We start from the raw sequence: 18,778 nt of genomic DNA on the forward strand, positions 1-18,778 counted from the left end.
TGAGCTACTGGGAGGTCACTTGATCAAAGTCTCAGTTTTCCCCTTAATAAAAATGGGGATTTTGAAAACCTAAGCTTCCATCCAGAACTGTGGTGAGGAGCCAGCGGGACAATGTGTGCTGCTAGCATTTGGTAAATGGAAACTTGCATATTCACACTCATTTGGTATACTGAGCATATCCCTTTTTGCTAAGTAAGTGCATTTTAGTTTCAACTTTTCCATTAGTCAGCTGCCAAAGACTAAAATAAGTTTCACTTATTTTCTGGCCACCTTTGGATAAAAAACCTCACATAAATGAATCAAGTCAACAGATGTGCATAGCTTGCTCTCTCTATATATACATATATATATATGGTAAGAAACAACTAAAAACAGGAAGAAAAGTTTTAATCTTGGATAATCCTCAATTACAAAAAGTTAATGACACTGAAGGTAAGCAAAAAGGCATGTGTTTCTGATATGATAGAAATGAATTGGTGTCTACTAAACTCATATTCCAAATCTAAAACACACTGTGACCTATTTCAAGTAAGGCTGTCCATGTGTTCCTTTATGTACTCAACAAATATTTATTGGGCGTGCATGATGTCCTGGTCCGGAGCTGGGCACGGGGAACACAAAGTAGGACAGGGCAGACCCCAGGTCTATCCCTCACGGGGCATGCTCACTAAGAGATTTAAAACCTACAGGAAGACCAAAACTGGGCACATGTGTAGTTCATTGTCATGCTACCTAATGCATGGCCATCTTGAGTTTTTGAGAAGGTGAATTAAAGACATACTCTGCACACATTCTGTGGAATCCAATTCTTAAAAGATTAAGGATTAGATTCCTTAAAGAAACAATTGTTGAGACATCCAGGAATGAGGCTGATGTTCTGATTCAACCACAGGCTGTATTTTGTAATTCTCTTTTCTTTTCTTTTCTTTTTTTTTTTTGTGGTACGCGGGCCTCTCACTGTTGTGGCCTCTCCCCTTGCGGAGCACAGGCTCCGGACACTCAGGCTCAGCGGCCATGGCTCACGGGCCCAGCTGCTCCGTGGCTTGTGGGACCTTCCCGGACCGGGGCACGAACCCGTGTCCCCTGCATCGGCAGGTGGACTCTCAACCACTGCGCCACCAGGGAAGCCCTGTAATTCTTTTTAACACTTAATATCCAGCTTGTGGTAGCCTCTCAATGATTGTTTAACGGTTATGAAATACAAACTGAAGAAATCTGTGTCTATCTGTAATTTTAAAAAAAACCTCAAATCCCTATTGTGGGACAGAGGGGTTCTGTTTCATACCGACTCTTCCAACAGCTGATATAATAGCTCTTCAAGGGGCACAATACTGTGACTACTGCTACAAAAGATACAAGACCATCCAAATGATAAGAAATATACCAATGGGCAGCTTATTTTTTTACTGGACTGTAATAAACATTAAAGGTAAAATTTTTAAAGGGTTGCAAAATCCAGCTTACTCTATACATCATTCAATTCAGAAATTCAAGTCTAATAATTATCCTAGAGTTTGGGGGAGAGCAGAGACACCATCTAGACCTTGAACCCAGGGTTGGGAAGTTCATGCTTAATCTCATGGGAAATCACTTTATTCTTTGCAACAAGAGATTACATCATCATCTCATTTAGCTTGGTTTGCACAGCTGCAATAGGCAACTATGATCACAAAATTACCTACTTTGTGTCCCTTTTCATTTGGCTCAAGAGTGTTTTCCTATGCAGTTTCCTTGATAACTTTCTGGTTTGACACTGTACCCTGGACAAAGCTGTGCGCACTTTCATTTAATCTAACATGGCAACTGTTTTTGAATCTAAGCAAGAGATCAATTTAATCTTGACTACAAACCTGTTACAGATGTCATTTTTAGAGATTTCTTTTTAGAGTTGCCTTGGCAAAAGCAGACAAGTTAATAAACCTTTTCTGAGGTCAAGAAAAAATTGACTAAAACGTGGGGGAAAGTGAAACCTGAACCAAAGGGGAGTTTCATTTGAACAAAATAGTGATGGAATGCAAATTGCCGTCATTAATATCTACCAAATGTTTGTGGGGTGCTATGCCTTGTCAAGACTGTGTGAAGTATAGGTCTATTGAAGCCACTTGCCTTTAACATAACTAAAGAAGAGCTCATAAGGATTTTAGAAGGTCTTTGTAGACTTGAAATTCCAAGAAATTGGGCCTAACTGTGAATTCTAGGGCTCAATGGTGCTGTTACTATCTTAATACACCTCCCAAGGCAGCAGCTGCTCCCCAAACTCAGCTCCTTTCTCCCCTAGACACACAGCTAGGCTACCTCTCTCAGCCTCTTTTGAAGTTTTCTGTAGTAATATAACAGAGTTCTGGCCAATGGAGTGTGGGCAGAGTAACATATGTCATACCTACACCTGTCCCTAAAACCTCCCCCAAGCAATTCTCCATTTCCTCTCTTGCCTCCCCCCATTCACTAGTTAGATGTCAGCACCAGGGAAGACTTTCGAAATCACATGTTGAGGATGGAGTCTCTGTTAGCTGGGGTCCCTGAACAACGACCGGGAGCAGTCATCTCCACCCTTTCTTGCTGCCAAAACTGAGCTACACGAGAGTGAGAAGTACATTTTCATTGCATTAAACCACTGAGAGTTAGGAGTTTATTAGTTACAGCAGCCAGCATTACCCTAACTATTAAAGCTCTCCAGGAGGTCTTTTCTCATTAAAAAGGGACCTTACTTGGCCAAACTGTACCCAAGAAAATCCTGTCCTGAAATGCAAAATTAAACACCTGGGCACATCCTTTCCCCTGGGTCTTGTTGGGAGGCAGCAGGATGCAGAAGAGTTAAAATTCGGGTCATTGTAAGCAAATGGACCCATTTTTATTTTCCTACATTTGCTAGGGGTAAAAAGTCTTCTTGCCTATCGCTTCTGCTCTTAATACTAAAACAAAAAAACAAACCCAAAAAGCAAACCAAAAAACCCAACAGTAATGAAATAATCTATAAACATGAAAGGGAAACTCCAGCAATTATCTGAATATCTTGGAGTCCTTTTGATTCATTTTCAATGTCTCTCACAGTCTCACCTTTGCATACCATCCTTGCTGTCTAGAAATTACAGAATTTTTGGATTAGAAAAGGCCTAAAAATCAATTAAAAATCTAGGAAAGGAAACTGTCACCAGGCCCATACCTGAGATCAGAGATCCTAAGTGGTAGAGTTAGGATTACAAACTCAGGTTCCTACACCGAGAAGAGTGCTTTACATCTTGCATTTCAATAACTAATCTTTAGCCACCAGTCTCTGCCATCTTAATCAATCTGCCCAATGCACCCAAACCGACCCCATCTAAACCCTGGCTTTGGCCATGTTGCTTCCTTCCTCCAATGACTCCCAGGCTCCTGAGCGCCCACAGGATGCCCTCCAAATGCCTTCAGCTGGTAATCAAGCCCCTTCACACCCAAGCTGCCTTTCCCACTGTGCCTCCCACTCAAGGTCCTCCCCACTTTTATAAGCTATAAGTTTAAGATGGCACATGTGATCAATGAACCGTGAAAGCTGGCAATACGTGAAGAGAGTTTAGTGTAACCAAATAAAATGGAGACTGAAGTTACACCGACACAGGCAATGATACGTGTAATCATCATCGTGCTATGTAGTAACTATGTATAAATGAGTATAATTAGTATTTCTTTTGCACAGCTAAAACCTGGTACTGCTGGGTTTACTGTCAGGAGGGTGGGAGAAAACTTGGAATGTGAAATTGCTGGGATGCAGCTCGGAAAGGCAGCCAGTTCCTTGCTGTCCATACTTCTTCAGCAAGAAGTGCTCAGAACCAAGAGTTCCAGGATTGAGACCCATAAAATCCCAACAGAAATAGGAACCTCCAGAGGCAGAAAGACCTGAGGTGCAAATCCCAACTCTGCAACTCACTAGGCAAGTTATTTAAGTATTCAACATTGAGTCTCAGTTTCCTCCTCTGAAAAATGAGCACAATAATACTTATTGGTCATGGCATGAGAGTGTGAAATAATGCGTGTAATACATTTGGCACAGGCCTGGTGTACAGTGTGCACTTCATAAATGGAAGTTATTAACATCTCCTCCCTGCCGCCCTGCCATCCCCTTCCCCCGGCTCCCAAGCAGGTTTGGACCCCAGCCCTGCCCACAAGTGGAAATCTGATGTGTTAACTGTTGGCTCACGTCTGCTCCCAAGCATCCTGTCTGTGGCTAAAGCTAGGTTGGGAGTTGGGAGAGATGAAAGCACAGAAGTGAGGCAATGAGATAATGTTAGTCCTTTTGGAGGGCAGGCTTGCAAGGGCATGGTTGCTAACACTAGGAATGGGGAGGAAGGAAGGGAGAAAGCAGCAAAGCAAAGGCAGTAAGAAGTCCAAGGACAATCTTGGCGGCACTACAGCCGTGTCCACAGCTGCCTCTGGGCCTGCTTCACTGCCAAAGCCTAGCTATCCTTTAACTCTTGCCAAGGTTCCTGTCCCCCCATCTCACTTGCTGTCCTGAGGGTGATGGGGAAAAGGCAAGTACTGAAGAGGCCCTTTGCTATCCTGGAAAGGGGAGGTCAGCTCCTAATGTGGCTAGTTATAATTCTGCATCAATTTCCTATTCATTCCACATGTTGTTATCAAACACCCCACACCAGGTGCCAAGCTAAGCCCAAACCCCACCAGGAGACTGGGTTCTACAGTGGGCCCGACACTAATGCAGATGTGATATGGGTTACATAAGACGTTCCCCCCATAGAACACTAGTCTATGGGGAAATAGTTCCCAAGTTCTAAATGAGTGACTTGGAAAAGAACTTTGGAAACATAGAATGTACATAGTAGGGTGGTAAATTAAGGATAGACATAGCAAGACAAGTGTAGGAAGCATTTCTGCTTCTCCCTGGGAAGCATGACATTTTTTTCAAATATTCGTGTTTGGTGCACAGCAGAAAGTAATCAAAAGTCTCCACTGCCAACAGATGTAATTTCCTAAAAAACAACGTAATCTCATTGAATCTCCTCTGAATAGAGAACATGCTGGCTGTCTACTGCTCACTGGATGCTGTTTAAACTCCTTAACATGCTATTCCAGGTCTTGTGCAAATGGACCTGATACCTACCTTTCCTCTCTGGCCTGCCCCATTTCATCCTAGGCTCTGGCCACAGTTCCTTCCTTGAGCGTGCAAAACTCCTTCATATGGCTGAGCACTTTCACAAGCTTGCTGCTCCCGTTGTCTGACCTGCCTTTCCCACAGGCCTCCCCTCTTTCTTTATCCCCTTCATATGAAGAGGGAAGTCTATTTCTGCATGGTTAACTTTAGAAAGGAATCATTTATAAACTGGGTCCTTGGTGGGCTATTTAAGAAAAGGTCGTCTCCTGTGGGTAACCGAAGGGAAACATTTAGAATGGCATGCTTGAGGCAAGAATTTTGCACATTTCACTGTGGGAGGCCAGCGCACCCAACCTGATAGCCCAGTAGAGACAATCAAAAAATGGATTATTAAGGAAATACAATTAGGGAGCTACTAAATCCTCTCAAATACAAGCAAAGCCTAATCCAGCAGGTAAGCCCACAGGCAGCCAGTGGGATAGGCCGGTTTCTCCTCTGCCACACAAGCACCCCATATTTAAACCTGTTGTTATATATATATTTTTTAAGTCAATTGATCATTCCAATAAATGTGTGATAAATTTGTTCAGGAAGAAAGAGATTAAGCCTGTGATTTCCATGAGCATAAGTTTAATATTTTTCAAGGCACAGATTGATAGGGTGAAGGAAATCACATTTTGAGGGAAGTGGTTCCTGAACGATAAATATGCTAAAATAAGTTTCAAACACAGTTTTGGAAGCATGAAAACAAAACATACTTGCCATATATATTAAGAGAAAAGAAGTTGCGACAAGGATTATATACTTTGAAACGGAAAAAATATTTGCAAAGGTAGATGAGCTTGAGAACGTTTCAGATGCACACAAAAGTCCCCCCTCCCACGAGTAGATTCTTGTAATTGATGCTAGCGCACAGTTTGAACGGGAACAGTTGAATCCCCCCCTACACACTGTGCTGAGTCCCTCTTTTAAATAGAAACCAAGGGCTGTTTATTTGGTGAGGATTCAAAGAAAAAAATAAAAAGGCAATACTGGAAGTCCATTTTGCTCATCATGAATCCTACAAATTCTCCTTCCACATCCTTCATCCGTTTTCATCTTTCCTAACAGAAGACCGTCAGGGATACTCAGTTCTTGCCTAAGTCCCTACCTAAGCCATGCCAATCTTCAAACAAAAAGCAGCTTTTCACTGGAGATCTTTACTAAAAGAGTGGGTTGAAATGTCCTTACTTGAACCTAAAAGCTTAATGAGTCTTGGTGCCAAAGAGCTGGGGACAGGCCAAGTCAGTGAGGCCAGCTGTGATTTGGCAGAAAGACAAGAGAGAACCCTACATAGGAGGCCTATCAAATTCTTAACCAGTCCACTAAGGCCAAAATCAGTAAGGGAGAAAGGACCCAAGTTTGCTGAGATTTAAGTGAGCATCTGGGTTAGAGAAAGAGCTCTAGATGAAGAGCCGGAAGACACTGTGCTCTACAACCTGGGGTCTCCATCTCAACATCAACAAGGGGGTGGTGGGATGATCTGATCCGGGTTGTTCACCTACTGTAGTTACAGAGAGGATAAAATAAGGGAAGGGTTTGTGAATACTGAACAAGGTAATGGTGATTGGAAGACACCAGTCTGGAATCGCCAACCACTGGGGTGACCATGCACGCACACACACACCGATGCACATGTGCATACATACATACATACGTACCTACATGGAAGATCCTACATGCCGCGGAGCGGCTGGGCCCGTGAGCCATGACCACTGAGCCTGCACGTCCGGAGCCTGTGCTCCGCAACGGGAGAGGCCACAACAGTGAGAGGCCCGCATACGGCAAAAAAGAAAAAAAAAAAGTCTCCAGTGCCTCCCTCTACCAGTGAGACAGGACTTTTTGGAGCTGACCTCTGCCAGGGCCATGCAATACAAGTGACCTCCAGCTCCTTAGAAGTCTTCTTAGCTCCCTTGGTTTCCATGACACCACACGCCCTGGGTTTCCTCTCATCTCTCTGATAGCCTCTCTGTGAGCTTCTCTTTCTCTCATCTCTGACCAGGGAGAAGAATTCCTCAAACTGGGACCTTGTTCTGCTGCTCTTTCTTGATGTGATGTTTCCCTTGGAGAGACTGTCATATATCACAGCTTAACCTGTCCACCAATGGCTGGCAAGTCCAATTTGAATAAGTTAAATCCATCATGTCACCCCTAAGTTCTGCCTTTGTCCCCAGTAGCCTACAGGACTCTGCCTGAGTGGACTGTCTGTACCCTAAATTCAGTCTGCCCAAACTGAAATCATGACCTCTCCCACCAAATAAAGGACCCCTTCCAACTTGCAGCAAGGGCCTGCTTGTCATTAACAACTGAAATGCTGAAGTGATTTTTTAGTCTTTTCTTTCATTCGTCTATCCCTATACCCTACCAAGTCCTGTTGATCTCTTTTAAATTCCTCTTGTTTTCATTGCTCTGGAGATCACACCCAAAACTCCTTTTGTGGTTTCAAGGCCCCATGCACTCTTTTTTTTTTTTTTTTTTTTTTTTTGAGGTACGCGGGCCTCTCACTGTTGTGGCCTCTCTCGTTGCGGAGCACAGGCTCCGGACATGCAGGCTCAGTGGCCATGGTTCACGGGCCTAGCCCCTCCGCGGCATGTGGGATCTTCCCGGACCGGGGCACGAACCTGTGTCCCCTGCATCGGCAGGCGGACTCTCAGCCACTGCGCCACCAGGGAAGCCCGCCCTGTGCAATCTTGATCCTGCCTACTTCTCTTCTTCATCCATCCTCATCTCATATCATTGTCCTCACTGTTTTCTACATTTTCACCAAGTAAGTCTTCTTGCAACTCCTCTAGTACATGGAGCTTCTATCTTAAGAATCTCAAACATGTTATTCTCTCAGCTAGAACATGTTTCCTCCCTCCTTTCACCTCTCTTCCCTCTTTCTGGGCCAATTTCTGCTCTTCATTCAGGTCTCTACCTACATGTCACTTCCTCAAGGAACTCTGAGGTTAACATAACACATGGGGTCAGGATTTAGATTCCAGATCTGATCAGGGTGCCCCTGTTACACGATGTTATGGCATAGTTTACTAGTGTCTATAGTAACTTACCACACCTGTAAGCAGGTTCTTAAAAAGGCTAATTGGATGAAGAAAGAGACACCTCCTGCCCCGACCCCCTGCCAGGCAGATCTCCCCTATGTTTGCCAAACACATCATCCTCATTCCTGTCCCCAAACCTTTCCCCCGCTCTCGTTCCTGTGTAGTCTGCCCTCTCTTTCCCTCAGCCTATTCTCACCTTAAGTAAAGATGTAACATCTCTCCAATAACTGTCTCCCAAACTACAACAATCTCCCCTTGTTTAACTTCTATTAAATTTGGGGAGTCAATCTTAGTCACTTTTGCATTTACTCATACACTGGTTTACACAGTAACAATTGCTTTGTGTGTGTGTCAACGCCCAAGCCCATTATAAAACTCTTGAAGATCAAGGATCAAGCCTTACATTCCCTTTTTATGCCCCTCGGTGCCTAGCGTGGGGCTGTGCAGAACAGAGTTGGTTTCCAGTCAGTCCTCCATGTGACAAAATGTCTCCACGGAAAGCTACGCCATCAACTCCCAACCTGTCCTAGAAGATGAGTGCATATCCATGGCACACCACATCTTATGTTGAAATCAGGACAAGAATCTAAGACAAGCCCTCCTTCTTACAATAAGCAGCTCATTCAGCAGCAATGATATAGACAAGTATTTGCCAACAGATTTCTTATCTTCAGAAAACTACTTCAGCAACATAAGAACTGAGACAAAAATCCACTGAGACATTCTTTATTGGTCACTTATTTGCAGACCAACATACTCGGACTTTGCATTCCATCAAAACGTGTCTGCAGAACAAACCCCAGAAGTTCACTTCTATGACTCCGAAGAAGATAGAGCTATAATGGAGAATCTTATAGGTAAAGAAAGCAGATACTTCCATCTGTTGAACTCCCAGTCTTCAGGGATGGGTCCATTCTTTATGTAAAATTGTGTGTGTGTGTGTGCGTGTGTCTGTGTGTGTGTCTGTGTCTGTGTGTGTGTGTGTGTCTGTGTGTGTGTGTGAAGGAGAGGGAGGGGTAGAGTGTGGAGGGAAGGAGAGAAGTGGAGAAGGGAGAGAAACAGAGGATAATACTGATGATGACAGCAAAAAAAATTGGGAGAAAGTTAATGATCTAATGAGGATTAAATTGCCAAGGTAGAACTCTTACTACTGGACTCAATTTATCCAACAGCTGTTTGTAACAGATGTATTGTGTGCCAGACCAGTGTCCAAGGGGGGAAATCCAAAGATAAATAGAAGAGGTCTTCAGGAAGCTTTCAATCTGGTACAGGAAGGAGACATGGGATAAAGAGGTCGAGCACTGTGATAACAGCTAGTGCGGAGGCTGTACAGGTACTTAGACGCCAGGGAGGAACCCACTAACTCTGCCCAGAGGGTTCTGAAACAGCTTCCCAGAGAAAGAAACCACAACGTATTGGAGGAAGCAGGAGGAAATGACGTCACCACAGAGGTCCAGGCCACTGTTTTCAAAACAATCGCTCTCAGCCTTGAGCTCTGCCAGCCAAAGTTCATTATTCACAGATGATCAAGTTTGTAAGGGACCCAAATGTTCTCACCCAGTTTTTGATCACAGGCTAGGCAAAAGGAGCTAGGAAGTAAGCCTCCAGTTGGTTCATCCTGTGGCTTGTTGGCAGCCCAGTGAGAGAGCTGATGGGTGCACAGTGACACACAGAGTTGCACTGACTATGTCATATTTATAATTGACTTTAGGCCTATTTCCAACAATAATAATGAAAATGGCGAGTGATCCAGGGTGCCAGCCCAGCACCAGACACCGCTGAGCGGTTCACATATTCTCCCACTGGAATCTCTCAAGTATCTTATGAGGTATGAATTTCCCCCATTTCGTGGACAAAAGGAGAAAAGCTAACATTTAAGTGCCTGCTATGTTGCAAGCACTAAAGAGTTTATACACATTATCAATTCATTTACTCCTCTACAGCCCAATGACTTAGGTATAATTATATCTGGTTTTATAGATGAGGAAACTGGGGCTCAGGGAGGTGAGGTAACTTGCCTAAGGACACACAGGAGGCAAATCTAGGATCTGGACTGGCCACTAGGTTGAAGCATATGAAATCACACTATCTGACTGGTTTTGTTCTACTAATACAACAATTTCATTGGATTCAACCTAGGAGTTTCCAAATCCATTCACTTTCCACTATGCTCTCCATAAACAGATTTGAACTGGCTTTTGTTAAATGTATATTCTTGGATAGTAACCAAAAAGAATGAAAAGGGTGAGGCAAGGATGCGAAACCAAACCACAGAGAACAAAGGAGAGCGTATACACTGCAACTAGATGCAATTATTATTATTATCATTTTACTATACTATATCTCTTTCTGTCTATGCCTCTTTTTTCCTGAAGCATTTGCATATAGTTGTAGGGTATATGGATTATCATTACATTATTCTTGTCACTTCTCTGTAAGTTTAAAATTTTTCAAAATAAAAAGTTGGCGGGGTGGGGTGGACTTGTAAAGAGACTCATGAGAAAACCCTTCTTGAAAAGGTATTTGATTTCCCCAAATAGTGCTTTGCACTGCCCAAACTACTTAACTTTATGAGGGTAAACAATTCACATCCAAAATTAAGTCCATAGTCCTCATGGGCTGGCAAACTTTTTCTGTAAAGGACCAACAGGTAGTAAACATTTTTAGGCTCTGTGAGCCCCATACAAACTCTTGCTTTGTTTCGATTTGTTTTGTTTTTTGTTTACAACTCTTTTAGAATGTAAAAACCGTTCTTAGCAAGAAGGAAGGCCTGCACAAAAACAGGACATGGGCCAGAATTTGCCAACTCCTGATATAGATGGAATTCCATAGCATTCTATCTACATAATAAAGACTTAGGAAAACAAGTCAGAAACTTTCCTTTCTGGATTATTTCACAACAGTCTCTCTGATTTGGGTGCAGGGAACTAGATGCCAGTCATCACTGGCTCCATACTGGGAGTGGCTTCCTTAGGGAATAGTCTTTGTAGCCTTTCTTTTAAACTCTTAAGTCCCCAAGTACACAATGCAGTATTCATTTAACATTTCTAAAAGCATGACACTTGTCACACATTTGCAGCTTTGTCAAACTTTGACCCTAGGCCATTTATTTAATGCTCAGCGGAGAGCTCACATCGTTTGAGCGTTTAACCTCCAAACTTCAACTGCACACACTCGGCAAAAACAACAGAGGAAGAGAGAGACGGTTAGAGCAAAAATACATCTATTATAATTCTATCTGGCACGTGCACTCTATTTTATTCTTGCTATTAGTTGTACATTTATGCATAAGTATTACTGTTTTCGGGGGTACATGTGCAAGGGCAAGTGTTCTGCATTTCACAGGCAAAGTAAAAGAGCTCCCAGGGCGATTCTGAGGCTACTCAATTTCCATCTTATATGCTGCCTGGAGGTGACAGTATTTTCTCTCTCCTACCTCTGTAGTCTTTAGTACAGGTCCACCAACCTCATTCGTCGCCATCAAGTTTTGACAGGTCTTACCTAAGAATACCGAAACCCCTACACTGTCCGCCGACCATAGCCTCTTACTCCCTCAGCTCTCTCACACCCTCCCTGTCACTGGACTTGCCTTCTTGTCTTAAGAGGGGCCACCAGGCCCCTGATGCTTATATTTTTCCAAGACCACCAACCCCACACAGTCCTTCTTCTTCCTCTGTCCAGATGAGACGCCGTGGTTACCCTCTGTACTGCATTTCTCCCCAAACTCTAGGTTTTCTGGCACCAACTCCATCCCACCGCCACGACCCAACCTCTTGCTTTTCTCTCCCATTAAAATCCCAACTCTGGACACAGGACAATGATTAAGAGCAAAAGCAAAGGAATCAGACTTCTGAATTTAAATCTTTCTCATCTGGTACAACCTTAGCCTAGTTATTTAATCCTCTGTACCTCAGTTACTTGCTCTGAAAAATGGGTATCATAATAGTCCTTGTAGGCCACAGGTAAGTTTCGAATCAGGCTGGTAAGAGGAAAACCAGACCCCAAGCCCAGAATATGCCCTTCTGTCTGAGAAGAACTGTGAGGCTTTTTTCAGACTCATATACAACCACGATATATTTTTTTAACATCTTTATTGGGGTATAATTGCTTTACAGTGGTGTGTTAGTTTCTGCTTTCTAACAAAGTGAATCCTACATATATCCCCCTATCTCCTTCCTCTTGAGTCTCCCACCCACCGTCCCTATCCCACCCCTCTAGGTGGTCACAAAGCACCAAGCTGATCTCCCTGTGCTATGCGGCTGCTTCCCACTAGCTATCTATTTTACATTTGGTAGTGTATATATGTCCATGCCACTCTCTCACTTCGTCCCAGCTTACCCTTCCCCCTCCCCGTGTTCTCAAGTCCATTCTCTACGAACCAGGACATTTTCAGTGAACAAAGAGCATGGTGTTTCTCCACGATTGCAACCAACATTTAGAGCCAATCCAACTCAGAAGAGGTGAACTGCCAGTTTTCAAAATTTGAAAATATAGAGAGTTCTTATGTTTTCAAGTATTGCTATATGGGTGGTGGTTGAGAGTTAGAACTTCTTAATCACCAGCATCCACAAAACTCTCTCTGGTTCTAGACAGTGGCACAGCCTTAGGTATTCTCATCTACTGTCCAAAGAGAACCCTCACTTTCCTGAGACTCTCCAAACTGGGTTTCCTGTCTTTCAGGCCCTGCCATCAGCCCACCCCATGCCTGGAACAGTGCAAGTCCCCCTCCTTGTCAGATTAGTCTCTGGATACAAGTCCTGGCAAAATACACTTGCTAATCTCAGTCTGCAGCAGCCCAATATGCTTTGGTTCAGATCACACTTAGCCATGCCCCCATCCCTGACAAAAAGGAGAGGGAGATCTTCTTCCCCCATTGTCCCGGCCTTCAGTGCATTCAGCTCCTGAGTCATGCTTCTGTCTCTCATTGTGCTGTGGGCCCTGCACTTAGAACTTTGTCTGCATCTTGTTTGTCTGGCTGCTGTCCCAGCCTTCTCTCCAAGGCTCTTCCGGGACTCATGCTGCTGGCTTTCAGGCCACCAGTGCAGTTCATTCCACCTTCACAAACTCTGCACCAGGACTGCCAGATGGAGTCCCACGGGGAAGCCAGGACTTGACCCTGGTCCTCAGACTCCTTCAAATATGCCAGGGGGTCTAATCCTCTGTGGTTAGAGGAGTTAAACAATAACTCACTTGTCCTGGGTTTTATCCTACCTACCCAGACAGTAACATTTGTCCACATCCTCTGTGTTGGCCATTTCCCTCAGCTCACCTGCAGGCTGTCAGCAGTCAAAACCCTTTATTTATTTAAAGAGGCTCCTGGTTATAATCTGTGCCTCCATGCTGTCTAACCATACTATTTCCTCACCATGGCCTGGACCTAAACCCCACCTCTCCACCTCTAAACAACCCAAACATTCATTAATGTGTTTGTAAAAGGCCAACAGTTCATGCCACTCCACATGAGAGACTCCATCCTCCAACTCAGCACCAACTAGGTAAGAAACAAAGTCCATGTGGGCAGATGTCTCTGGATCCAAAGCCTTGTCTTCAAACAAGCCTACCTAATCCAAAGGCAGGCAAGCGATATTACTCTATAACAGGTTTACTCATATGATGGAGAGGTGGACGCCTATAAGAATCTTTGGAGCTAATGTTAGGAAAACAAAAGCTGGTACCAAAGACCCACTTTAACAGACTTAAGAGAGCATGATGCACATAAATTACATCAGATTCTGGCTCATCTGTTAACATCAGGAGAGGGCTAAGCCCAGAATCATTGGAGGAGCAGGTGCTAGAACACAAGAGAAGTATTTAGAGCCTGTCTGAGTTTGTTTCCGTGAGATGCTAAACTAATTATGGTTTACCTAAGACATGAGCTCTGCTTTAGATTTAATAAAGGGAAAAGAGGTGGTGAGGAAAGTAAAGTATGAGAAGAGGGGAGAGACTCCACAGGAAAGAAGGTATGGAAACAGAAATCAGGGGATGTACAGGCTTCCCTCGTGGCATAGTGGTTAAGAATCCACCTGCCAATGCAGGGGGATCTTCTGGGAAGATCCCACATGCTGCAAAAGCAACTAAGCCCATGCACCACAACTACTGAGCCTGCTCTCTAGAACCTGTGAGCCACAACTACTGAGCCCGCGTACCACAACTACTGAAGCCCACGTGCCTAGAGACCGTGCTCCGCGACAAGAGAAGCCACCACAATGAGAAACCCGTGCACCACAACGAAGAGTAGCCTCCACTCGCTGCAACTAGAGAAAGCCCGCATGCAGCAACAAAGACCCAACGCAGCCAAAAATAAATAAATAGATAAATTTATTCAAAAAAAAAACAAAAGAAAGAAATCGGGATGTAAATTTCTCTTTGAAGAAAGAAAGGCAGTGGAGAGCAGAAAAAATAAACTGATGTAAACTATGTTGAAAATTGCTGCATAATAATCAACGTTTGTACAGCAAATGTAATTTTTTAAAGCACCTTATCCACATTATCCTCTTGAAATTCACGAAAAACTTATGAAGTAGGCAGGAGTTGTAAACTTTTTACTACCCCTTTAAAGAGAAACAAATGAGACTCAAGGAGGTTATATGATTTAAGGGGTGAAGAAAGGATTTGAGGCTCTAAAGCTCAGGCTCCAAAACCCTTGCTCTTTCAACTACATCGGTGGGTCTCAAACAATATTCTGCAAGTCACCAAGATAAGAGTGCATTCTATGTGATTCCATTTACATAAAGTTCAAGATAAGGCAAAATAGATGCTAGGTGATAGAAATCAGAACAGTGCTTTTCTATAGGTGGTTGACATTGACTGGGAAGGGACATGAGAGAGACTTGTGTTCTATATCTTGCTCAGGGTGTAGGTTACATGAATGTACACAGTTTACAAAATCCATTGGGTTGCATATCTAGGAGCTGTGCATTTCATGCATGTACATTTCAACTCAATAAAACAAAAATCAGCATCCAAATGACAGAACCTATCAAATGAATTCAAAATACAAAATCTTGATTTGAAGTTTATGTCCATCCCTCTGTAAGTATTAAGGCTCTAGCTTATTTTGTGTCTGGAAACACTTCACAGAAAGCTCTTGAATCCATCATCACAGGAGCACTCTATGACAAAGCCCAGGTTCAAAACATAAAAATTGAACACTGCAGTTATTTTGTCAACAGCACAAATTAAATATATTCAAAATACCTCAGGGAAGTAGGCTTAGTGAGGAGGATTGCCTGGCATGTTTCAAGATGTTGTCAGTAAATAGAAGCCCTGCTCTTACTTGGCACAAGCTGTTTTTGTTTGGAGGGAATAAGGGGAGAAAAGCTGCTTTTTTTTTTAACACAACTTGGTCCACAACCTTCCAATTACTTGGGCCCGAATTCCTACATTGTAAAAGTTGGTTGGAACTGAGTAGCAGCTACCAGATATTCTTTCTTTAACTAATTTGAAATTGCCAAGGTCCCCACCACTCCCTACTGACCCAAGTCTACTTATCTTTACTGCCTAACCCACCTAAGTGATTTGTTTTTGAATTTCAGATTCAAACTGTGAATAAATTCAAAACAAACACTAGAAGTTTTTCAGACAAACTGAATAGCATTAATGATTTTTCTTGAATAAAACCAACTGAATATAGGCTATACTTACTCGCAGAGAAGGATTCCATTTTCTAACCCTGTCCGAAAATCTTTATCACCAAAACTTCTGCCAGTTACTTGCTGGAAAAGAAAAAAAGAAAAACAGAGCATAAATTTTTCTTTTTTAATCAGGAAGCTCAGTGATTTTTTTCCAAGATATTTCAAGAGACTTGAAATAACTGGTGGCACTCCAAGAATGGGAAAAATCCGTTAGGTCTGAATTTCCTTTCCATGTGTAGCTTTGCTTAGATCAGCTAATCTAAAATTTAGACCATTTCTTTGAAGTTTTTTTCCTATCCAATACCTTAAAAAATATCTGTTCTTCCTGATAAGGATATTACTTTTGGGGTTTGGCCATGATAAGTCAAGGCCACAGCCTCTTTCATCCTGAGGGTCCAACACACACTTTCAAAAAAGCCTGCAGAAAGCACCACCTAAGGGTAAAGTATATATTTGTTAAAACATTAAGGGGGCAGAGGAAAGGAGGACACAGACCCCCTAACCTTGAGAGACTAACGTCAAGACTGGATGGAGAAAAGCCAATATCCATACTAACATGGTGTGAAAAAGGAAAATAAAAGCTGACAAAGAATGAACTGTGCTGTGTCTGATAAAAACACAGTACTGATGGCCTTTCTTGATGCCTCTGGCTCTCAGCAGCCCTTTGGTCTGGGCACCAGGGCATTCATTTTTTCATTCAGTAAATATTTATTGAGCATCTACAATATGCCAAGTAAATATGCATGCTATAAATCCTAAAGCAACCTCTAAAATAGCAAAATTTTAAAATATAGCTAATAAGCCAAGAAAGGAGATTAAATGGAATTATAAAAAAGACACTCTAACCATAAAAAGGAAAAAAGTAAAAGGGAATACAGAATAGGTGGAATAAATAGAAAGCAAATAGCAATATTATAGACTTAAACCTAACCATGTCCATCAAAGCATTAAACATAAATGGTGTAAATATCCCCAATTAAACTAAAGAGATCATCAGATTGGATTAAAAAAGCAAGACCCAACTATGTGATGCCTACAAGCAATGCACTTTAAATACAAAGATACGAATAGGTAAAAATGGAATAGAATAAGATATACCATGCTAACACTAATCAAAAGAAAGCTAAAGTGCTTTTATTAACTTCTACAATAAAGAATAATACCAGGGACAGAGAAAGTCATCTTAAAACAAAGGGTTTAGGTCATCAGGAAAATAATTCTAAACACTTTTACACCTAATTTGTTTTTTTTAAAAAAAAGTTTCAAGATACATAAGCCAAATCAGATAGATCTGCAAGGAGAAATAGACAAATTCACAACTAGAGTCAGAGATTTAATATCTCTCTTTGATAACTGATAGAATAAGCAGATAGAAAATCAATAAGGATAAAGAAGGCTTGAATAACACTATCAACCAAATTGACTTAATTGACATTTCTAGAATATTCCACCCTACAACAGCAGAATGAACATTATTCTTAAGTTCACAATGAACGTTTATTAAAATAGACCAGTTTCTGGGTCAGAAAACTAGTCCCCACAAACTTAAAAGAATTTAATACATAAAAAGAAAGCTATCTGACCACAATGGAATTAAATTAGAAATTAACAACAGAAATGTCTATGAAAAAAATCCCTAACCCCAAGTAATACAATTCTAAACAACCCATTGATCAAAGAAGAAATCAAAAGAAATTAGAATGTATTTCGTAGTGAAAGAATATGGCAATATAAAAATGTATGGAAAGATGCTAAAACAGTATATGGGGGAAATATATAGCACCAAACACCTATATATCAGAAAAAAGATCTCATATCAATGATTTCTGCTCTAACCTTAAGAAAATTAAGCCCAAATTAATCAGAAAAAAGAAGAATTTATAAGAGTTGAAATCAATCAAGCAGAAAACCAAAGACTGACAGAGAAAAAAAATCAATGAAATCAAAAGCTATTTAGGACCGGAAACTGCTGCAGTTCTCAGCCATGGTTAATAGTTGTTGTCAAGAGGATCCCAGGGCTCCTTGCTGGAGGGATGAGGAGCTGATGGGGGACCCATGGAGGGTTTCTCGGAGTCTCTGTGGAGCCCCTGGGCCAGATCTCATAGTGAAGGCTGTAGGATCTTCCTTCCAGCCCCAGAAGCTCTGCTTGAGTCCACAGGTGCCCACCTGACCTCTGGTTCCTGGGAAGAGTGGAGTTGTCAGCAAGAGACCCCAGGTGCTAAGGCCCAGGGGGAAGATGCCAGCCAACTGGAGTGCTCCTGGGCCATCCCTGGCTCTGACTACAGGTGGATGTGAAAATTCCTGTAAGCCGTGTGGCTGACAGAGTCTTGGTGCTCCAGCCTGGTGTTAGGCCTGAGCCTCTGAGGTGGGAGAGTTGAGTTCAGGACATTGGACCACCAGAGACCTCATGGTCCCAAGTAATATCAATCAGTGAGAGCTCTCCCAGAGATCTCCATCTCAATGCTAAGACCCAGCTCCACCCAACAGCCAGGAAACTCCAGTGCTGAACACCCCATGCCAAAAAACTAGCAAGAACACAACCCTACCCATTAGCAGACAGGCTGCCTAAAATCATACTAAGTTCACAGACACCCCAAAACACACCACCAGACATGGTCCTGTCCATCAGAAAGACAAGATCCAGCCCAACCTACCAGAACACAGGCACCAGTCTCCTCTACCAGGAAGCCCTCACAAGCCACTGAACCAAACTCACCCACTGGGGGCAGACACCAAAAACAACGGGAACTACAAACCTGCAGCCTGCAAAAAAGGAGACGCCAAACACAGTAAGTTAAACAAAATGAGAAGACAGAAAAATGCAGCAGATGAAGGAGCAAGGTAAAAATCCACCAGACCAAACAAATGAAAAGGAAATAGGCAGTCTACCTGAAAAAGAATTCAGAGTAATTATAGTAAAGATGACCCAAAATCTTGGAAATAGAATGGAGAAAATACACGAAATGTTTAACGAGGACCTA

At 42.6% G+C, this 18,778-nt stretch overlaps 1 protein-coding gene across 1 annotated transcript in view; it reads right to left on the minus strand.

Moving 5' to 3' along the window:
• LIMCH1 (LIM and calponin homology domains 1) overlaps positions 1–18,778 on the minus strand; it is a 338,591-nt gene that overhangs the window by 184,599 nt on the left and 135,214 nt on the right. The window contains exon 2 of the mRNA XM_060091444.1: positions 15,808–15,878. Within this exon, the coding sequence (XP_059947427.1) occupies positions 15,808–15,878 (71 nt within the window). The remainder of the gene's footprint in view (positions 1–15,807; positions 15,879–18,778) is intronic.

This window comes from Mesoplodon densirostris, chromosome 1 (assembly GCF_025265405.1).
Source record: "Mesoplodon densirostris isolate mMesDen1 chromosome 1, mMesDen1 primary haplotype, whole genome shotgun sequence".
NCBI classification, from domain to species: Eukaryota; Metazoa; Chordata; class Mammalia; order Artiodactyla; family Ziphiidae; genus Mesoplodon; species Mesoplodon densirostris.